The sequence below is a fragment of the Carlito syrichta genome, unplaced genomic scaffold (assembly GCF_000164805.1).
Source record: "Carlito syrichta isolate Samal-C Ts95f unplaced genomic scaffold, Tarsius_syrichta-2.0.1 Scaffold314849, whole genome shotgun sequence".
NCBI lineage: Eukaryota > Metazoa > Chordata > Mammalia > Primates > Tarsiidae > Carlito > Carlito syrichta.
In genome coordinates, this window is record NW_007258945.1 from 264,963 (window position 1) to 273,076 (window position 8,114).

The window sequence follows — 8,114 nt, forward strand, 5'->3', positions numbered from 1 at the left end:
CTAATTTTTTGATTTATTGTAGAAATGAGGTCTCACCAAGTTGCCCAGGCGGGTCTCAAACCCGCAGGCTCAGGCAATCCATTCACCTCAGCCTCTCAAGGTGCGGGATTACAGGCTGAGCCACCGAGCCCAGCAGATTTTAGTTTTTTGTTTGTCTGTTTTTTGTTTTTTTGAGAGAAAAAAAGATTTATTTAAGAAAAAGATTTTAGTTTTAAGAGGTTCCTCTAGCCAAGTACAGTGGCATAAGCCTGTAATCCCACCTACTCGGGAGGCTGAGGGGGAAGGATCCGCTGAACGCAGGGGTTCGAGACCAGCCTGAGCAACTTGGTGAGACCTCGTCTCTACAATAAATCAAAAAAAACAAAAAACAAAGAAGACTTCACTGCTTACCCCATCTGCTACCAAAACGACTGAAACCCTGGCCCATGTCACACACCTTAACCCCCAGAGGAGGAGTGTCACTGTTTCTACAGTCTGCAATCAACATAGCAGCCAGAGGGGCTTTTTAAAAAAATTTCAGACTTACCTTTAGTTATTTTTTCTAAAATCCTGCCACTGTGTTTTATTTATTTTGAACTGGAGGTGGGGTGGAGGAAGCGGGGAGAAGGCAGCAGGGGAGAGGTATCAGTGTTGCCCAGGCTGGTCTTGAACTCCAGCTTTCCATGGATCCTTCCGAGTAGGCAGGATTGCAGGCTTGTGCCACTGTGCTTGCCTAGAGGAAGCTTTTTAAACGAAAATCTCAGCCGGGCTCAGTGGCTCAGCCTGTAATCCCAGCACTTTGGGAGGCTGAGGTGAGTGGATTGCCTGAGCCTGCCAGTTCGAGACCCACCTGGGCAACTTGGTGAGACCTCATCTCTACAATAAAATCAAAAATTAGCCGGGCGTGGTAGCACGCGCCTGTAGTTCCAGCTACTCAGAAGGCTGAGGTGGAAGGGTCGCCGGAGCCCAGCAGATCGAGGCTGAGGTGGCCGGGAGTGGCCACTGCACTCCAGTCTGGGCGACAGAGTAAGACTCCAACTCAAAAAATAAATAAATAAATAAATAAAACGAAAATCTCTTCTCTTCCTCCAGTGCTCAAAACCTACCCCCCTCAATGGTTTTCCATCTGACTTCAAGCAAAAACTAAAGTCCTCAAGTTCATATATATATTTTCTTTTTTTTTTTTTTTTTAAAGAAAGCAGGATTTATTGAGAGGACAGAAAAGGTCCCACAGTGGGAGGGGACCCAAAGGGGTTGCCCCTCAAATGCTCCTTTACAAAGCTACCAGCTCCCACCTTCTTTTCTTCTGTCTCCCTCCCCCTGCACCCCTCCCCGCCAGCCATGTGGGCCTCTTTGCTCTCTGGGTGCTTGCTCTCAGACCTATGATAGGGTTATGGCTTCTATACTCGCTACCCCCTCTCTGCCTTGAGAGGAGGGTCAAGAGTTAGTTCTTCCCCTAATTGTTGCCCCCAGATATTGTGGGCCTCACCCCCTCACCTTTATCTTCTAACCAGGCTCCCCTCACCCACACACTGGTGTTTGTTTTCCTTCCCATTATAGCCCCAGAACCTGGATGACAGCCTGACATCCAGTGAGAGCTCAGTGATTACACGTGGAATGATGGAATGGTTACACTGATAGAACCAAAGAATGAGTGAGACTTGAACAAGTCTGGGATTGAGACAAGCATACACTGCCCTCTTCCACCAGGCTCACTGGACAGTAGTAGCTCTCAAAGCAGAAGTGAGAGGCATGGACACAGCAGGTTCAGCTGCCAAAGAGGACTCACTCACATTCCATCTTTGCCATAAAGTCAATGTTTACAAACCTCAGTGTTCACAAACCTCAGTGTTCATTAATGCCCCAAGGCAGGCCTGGCCTGGCATTGGTGATTGTTACTAGTTCAAATCGTGAATATTGCTGTGGCTCAAAATGACATTTTCAAGGTCTTTCAGACTTCAAAGGTCTAAACTTTTACATTATGATTCATTTTCCAGCATGTCACTCTTACGTTAAACCCATGGTTCACGCCCTTGTTTCCTAACATAGGACAAAATGATATTTCTAAAAATGCTTCCGAAACAAGGAGGAATATTCTACATGCTGCAAAGCTCAATATTTTCTTTCCTTTTCTTTTTTTCAGTTGGGGTCTCAATCTGTTGCCCAGTGCAATCTGGAGTGCAGTGGCACGCTCATGGCCTCCACAGCCTCGACCTGCTGGGCTCAGGGGATCCTTTTGCCTCAGCCCTCCAAGTAGCTGGAACTACAGGCGTGCGCTACCACGCCCAGCTAATTTTTTGATTTATTGTAGAGATGAGGTCTCGCCAAGTTGCCAGGCGGGTCTCGAACCCACGGGCTCAGGCTATCCGCTCACCTCAGCCTCCCAAAGCGTGGGATTACAGGCTGAGCCACCGAGCCTGGCTTATCCTTTTCTATACCTAGTGTTAAGGAAAGTAGCAACCAGTTGTGGATGAGGTGCTGCTCTATATAGGCTTGATGTCTCACTTAATTGTCCCAATGAGGTGAGTTCCATCATGAAGTCAATTTACAGGTAAAGAGTCAAATAACTCCCCCAAGGCCACACTGCTAATGAGTGGGAGAGTCAGGAAGTGACCTAGACCTGTGGGTCCCAGAGCCTAGGGTTTCTGGGTTCATGTCACCCCTGTGTCATGCCCCCTGGTTCTGCCTACCCAAAACCAATGGCAAAAGGGGTCAACAAGGCCTTACATGATGAATGCCATACATTTACTCATAACAGACATTTAAAAAAATCTCATTCTTCAACCTATTTAAAGACTTAAAAGCCGGGCTCGGTGGTTCAGCCTGTAATCCCGCGCCTTTGGGAGGCTGAGGTGAGTGGATTTCCTGAGCCCGTGGGTTCGAGACCCGCCTGGGCAGCGAGACCTCATCTCTACAATAGATAAAAAAATCAGCCGGGCGTGGTAGCGCATGCCTGTAATTCCGGCTACTTGGAAGGCTGAGGTGGAAGGATCGCCGGAGCCCAGCAGGTCGAGGCTGCGGTGGCCAGGAGCGGCCACTGCACTCCAGTCTGGGCGACAGAGTGAGACTCCCACTCAAAAAAAAACAAAAAAAAAAGACTTAAAAGGTCCAATAAAGACAGAAAATATCACTTGACATTAATATTAAAATATCTGCAAAAAAACACAAAGCAATGAACTGCTTTTCTTAAAATAATGGAAAAGTTGAGAACAGTCAGAATAAACAAAATGCAGTACTGCTTGAAAAATTTTCAAAAGTAAAAATTAAGAAGCCTGCTTGAAAAACAAGTAAATGAAGTCTTACAAATATAGCAACTCATAAAAAGTGGTTTCCTTTGGAAACATCTGTGTAGAAGGCAGGCAGAACAACTAATGCTGACATATTGCTTCAAATCCTGATATTTTGAGTATGAAACATTACAAAAGAAATGAAAACAGGATCCTATAAATATTTGAGAGGCTCTGACCAGGAGTGGGAGGAATTCCTTAATCTGGTATCCAATGAATATTTTGATAAAGAGGCATAAATGGAATGGAGGGAATTTTAGACTAACAGATTACTTACAAAAATATTAATTTCGGCCAGGCATAGTGGCTCACGCCCATAATCCTAGCACTTTGGGAGGCCGAGGTGAGAGGATTGCCTAAGCCCACAGGTTCGAGACCAGCCTGAGTAACTTAGTGAGACCTCATCTCTACAATAAATCAAAAGATTAGCCAGGCACTGTGGTGCATGCCTGTAGTTCCAGCTACTTGGAAGGCTGAGGCAAAAGGATGGCTCAGTAGGTTGAGGCTGTGATGGCCGTGAGCATGCCACTGCACTCCAGCCTGGACGACAGAGTGAGACTATGATTCCAAAAAAAAAAAAAATTAACTCTGGCCAGGCACAGTGGCTCACGCCTATAATCCCAGCACTTTGGGACGCAGAGGCGAGAAGATTGCCTGAGCTCAGGGGTTTGATACCAGCCTGAAAAAATTAATTCCCCACTATCCTTGCTTTTTAAAAGACCAGAACAACAATAAAAAAGGACTTGGTAAGGCTAGTCTAACAAGCAAACACTTTCTATAACTATCTCAAGTCATATACAACAGATAACCCTTTACACAGTTTGAATGGCATTATATATACATGAGTTCATTGCACTGAACTTTTTTTCTTGAGGTCTCACTCTGTCCCACAGGCTAGAGTACAGGGGCACGATCATGGTTCACTACAGCCTGGACCTCCTGGGCTCAGGAGGTCCTTCCATCTCAGTCTCCCGAGTAGCTGGGACTACAGGTATATATGCCACCATGCCCACAGATTGTGGTATCTTAATCTGGCTAATTTTTTTTATTTTTGGTAGAGATGGGGTCTCCAGGCACTGCCCAGGCTGGTCTTGAACTCTAGCTCAAGCAATCTTCCCACCTCGGCCTCACTTGTAGTGTGAGCCGCCACGCCCGGCCTGAACTAAATATTTCATTAAATAATATGTACTTTGATGAACTATTTAGAGAGACAGAATTTGGGGATAGGAAAAATTATATTGCTGTGCTCTCTCTTCAACTTTTGTTTGGTTTTTTGACTTGGAGTCTCATTCGGTCGCCCAGGTTGGAGTGCAGTGGCACGCTCACAGCCACTGCAGCCTCAACCTGCTGGCTCAGGTGATCCTTCTGCCTCAGTCTTTCAAGGAGCTGGAACAACAGGCATGTGCCAGCATACTTGACTGATTTTTTAATTTATTGTAGAGATGAAGTCTCGCCATGTTGCTCAGGCTGGTCTCGAACCCATGGGCTCAGGTAATCTTCTCGCCTCTGCCTCCCAAAGTGCTGGGATTATAGGCATGAGCCACCGCACCCAGATGTTTGTTTTTTACTCTGTACCACAGGCTGGCATGCAGTAACACAAGCAGGGTTTACTGCAGCTTCCACCTCTGGGCTCAAGAGAGCTTTCTGCCTCAGCCTCCTGAGTAGCCAGAACACCCAGCTAATTTTTTGGTTTTTTTGTAGAGACAAGGTCTCACTATGTTGCCCAGGCTGGTCTTGAACTCCTGGGCTCAAGAAATCTCCCCACCTTGACCTCTGAAAGTGCTGGGATTATAAGCATGAGCCAACCTCACCTCGCCTCTCTTCAATTTTTTTTTTTTTTTTTTGAGTTGGAGTCTCACTCTGTCGCCCAGGCCACCGAAGCCTCCCCTGCTGGGCTCTGGCGATCCTTCCACCTCAGCCTTCCGAGTAGCCGGAATTACAGGCACACGCTACCATGCCCGGCTGATTTTTTTATTTATTGTAGAGATGAGGTCTCGCTGCCCAGGCGGGTCTCGAACCCGCGGGCTCAGGCAATCCACTCACCTCAGCCTCCCAAAGGTGCGGGATTACAGGCTGAGCCACCGAGCCTGGCTTCTCTTCAATTTTTAAATAGGCAGGAGGGAATGCAGAGTTTATTATACTCTTTTGAAGAACTTTATGTTGTTTTCATTTTGTGGAGAAATGTTTAAAATAGACATCAACCATCAACCTTGTAGCCTGCAGCGGCTTCCTGATGCTTAAAACATCAGCTGAACAACCCAGCCAAAGTCCTGTGTAACCCCCCATCACCCTCCTCAGGTGATCACTACCACCCCATTACACCCTCAAATCTCTTCTCATTCCATCCAAGCCCACACAGATTCTGGTATCTTAATCCTTCCAGCTCAACAGGGTACCTTCCAAAGTAAACAATAAGTTAATCTGATAAAGTATTCCATGCTTAAGGAGGACTATTCCTCCTCCCAGCCCTCAAGCCAGGCTCCCATCTTATCTAGCCAATATAAATAATGATCCCTAGGACTAACTCAATGGTGGGAGTTGGGGCTGACCAGGACAGGCCATATAGCAACCAACAGGGGAGGCATCTGGAAGCCAACCTACAACTCTGAACCCACTCATGTATAGGCAGCTCCCCACCCTGACACCTTAGTACCTCTTGGGTCTTGTGCTCTCAACCCACTCAAGCATAGGCCACCCACAACAAGCTGCAAAACTGCAAACACAGATCAGGAGTCTCTAGAACCGGATGTGCAGACCCAGGCAAAGGCCTAGAACACCAGACCTTGTGACAACCGAACAGTCAACCCCTGGGACTTGACTCCTATGGGAAAAGGAGAGGTTTGGACTCACAGTCCCTGAGGTTATTTCTACTCTTCACAATCCGGATCTGAGACTGCCTAAAGTCACTGGAGAAAGTGCTGACACTGCACAATTATGGCAATTTTGACTGTTGTGTGGAATCCAAGGCCAGTACGGGCTGGTGTTGCAGGCTGCTTACTGCTGAAAAATGACTAATTCGTGAGTACTCTTACAGAAAAGTGGATGAAAGCGTTTCACAATCTCTCACAGAAAATACTTAGACAACAGAGACGAAAATGGCAACACATCCAACGCGCAAGCAGCCATTCCCTTTTATCTTTGGAAATTAATTCATTCAATGAAATACTTGCGGTGTGGATGCCATGTGAGAAAACAGTTCTGGCCAGCCTGGGCAGCTAACAGAGTATTAACAGCCATTCCTTTTCTTTTCCTTCCTCCCTCATATTTGGGGATTTTAAAACAAATGAAAGAAGGCATTATTTCAGCCTAAGGCATAGGCGTAAGTCACATAAGAACAAAGAAGGTTTTATTATCACATCAAGTACTGAGGAGGAAATGTGCTTACTGATAACTAATTCAGTGTTCTCGGCTATTAGGTTAGCATGTGCTTTTTGCAATCTTCTAGGTCAATGTTTACGATTTATATCTAGACTGGAGGTAAAAACACTCAGCTAGTGAGAAGGTCATTAAGGGGAAAAGGAAAAAAAAAGGCCTTGGAAAACAGAACAAAGTGCACAGATAGGGAGAAAGCTACTCTTTGCGCCTCAGTGGTCTATAGAACATTTGCCCTCTCTGCCTATAAAGTGATTTAACATTAACCACATTTCACTCCAGCCCCAGAGTACTATCTCCTGACAAAAACTCCTTCCTGAAAGCCTGGGGAGAAAAAAATCCACATACACAAAAGAATGTGAAACATACTTGCCACAGGCCAGTGTCTGGGGGCTTCTTGCCTAAGAGGCTTGCTTTCAGCAAGGAAAGGGGAAAACACACACACACTCACACACTCTGACAACAACAGCTTGTACAGTGAACAGCCTCCCTGGTTTTTGGCAGACTCTCCCAACTAACAGTTCCAGGGGCCGTGCCTTGAGCCCATTCAAGAATTCCATCTCACAGGAAGTGTTTCCAGCATCGTCATTTGATCTTCCAGCATTTGCAAAGGCACCTGCTCAGCAGCCAGTCGGAGAGCCCAGGATACAGCCCGGTCCCCAGTCCCTTCCTGTCTTCCCCAGTAATCATATGGGCTGTGTCAGGCTGGGACTGGAGGAGAAGTCCATCCAAACCCCGCCAAACAGCTCTGCGGCTGCGGGAGGCGAGGGAGGTTCGCTGTGCAGAGGGGACTTCCCGGCTCCCCACGCCGACTTCCCTGTCACCTCTTTCCCGGGGCAGGTAAGAGGGTGTTGTTTGGTCTCCTGGCTTTCGGACGCCAGGGCTTACCTCGAGGTGGCTTCCTCGCCCCCCTGGGCATGGCTGCCCCCCACGGCCTGGTCCTGGCCGCTGGGGTGGTAGGCAGTAAGCACCACTCCCTGGGAACTGGAGAGCCAGCTCATGGCGAGAGAAGGGGCATAATGCCTGCGCTCCCGACCCAGAGAAGGGGAGACAAGTTCCTGCCTCGCCTGGCAACTCCGCTCATTAGCATGGGCCAGCTCCGCCCCCCCGGGCTGGCGATTGACAGGGGGCGGGGTCTCTCCGCGAGGGCTTCCCTGCGGTCCAATCAGAAGCCGCGGCTGGGAGTATTGTCTCAACCCGGGGCGATTCCAGTCTGAGCGGCTTCGGGCTTCGGTTAAAGGCGCCGGCGGCCGGTCCGGTCCCTCCCGGCTGTCCCCACCCTTGAGTCACTCTGATCTGATTAAACTGCCAGAAGGTATACGCAACTCGGGCCTCCTGGGTTAGAACACCATGACTGGCTGCAGAGCTTGTGTGGTTTTTTTCCCCTCCTTTCCCAATTCCTCTTTCCATCTGATGATTTCTGCCACTTTGTGTAACATGAGTAAGGGTGTTTCTTAACCCCTTCATGTTCAGCAT

General features: G+C 47.9%; 1 protein-coding gene across 2 annotated transcripts in view; it reads right to left on the bottom strand.

The window, feature by feature from the left end:
• ARHGAP18 (Rho GTPase activating protein 18) overlaps positions 1-7,722 on the bottom strand; it is a 156,191-nt gene extending 148,469 nt beyond the window's left edge. For both annotated transcript variants that reach the window (XM_008072098.2, XM_021705956.1), the window contains exon 1: positions 7,527-7,722. In XM_008072098.2, coding sequence (XP_008070289.1) covers positions 7,527-7,639 — 113 coding nt within the window. In that variant the 5' untranslated portion in view covers positions 7,640-7,722. The remainder of the gene's footprint in view (positions 1-7,526) is intronic.
• Between the last annotated feature and the right edge of the window lie 392 nt (positions 7,723-8,114).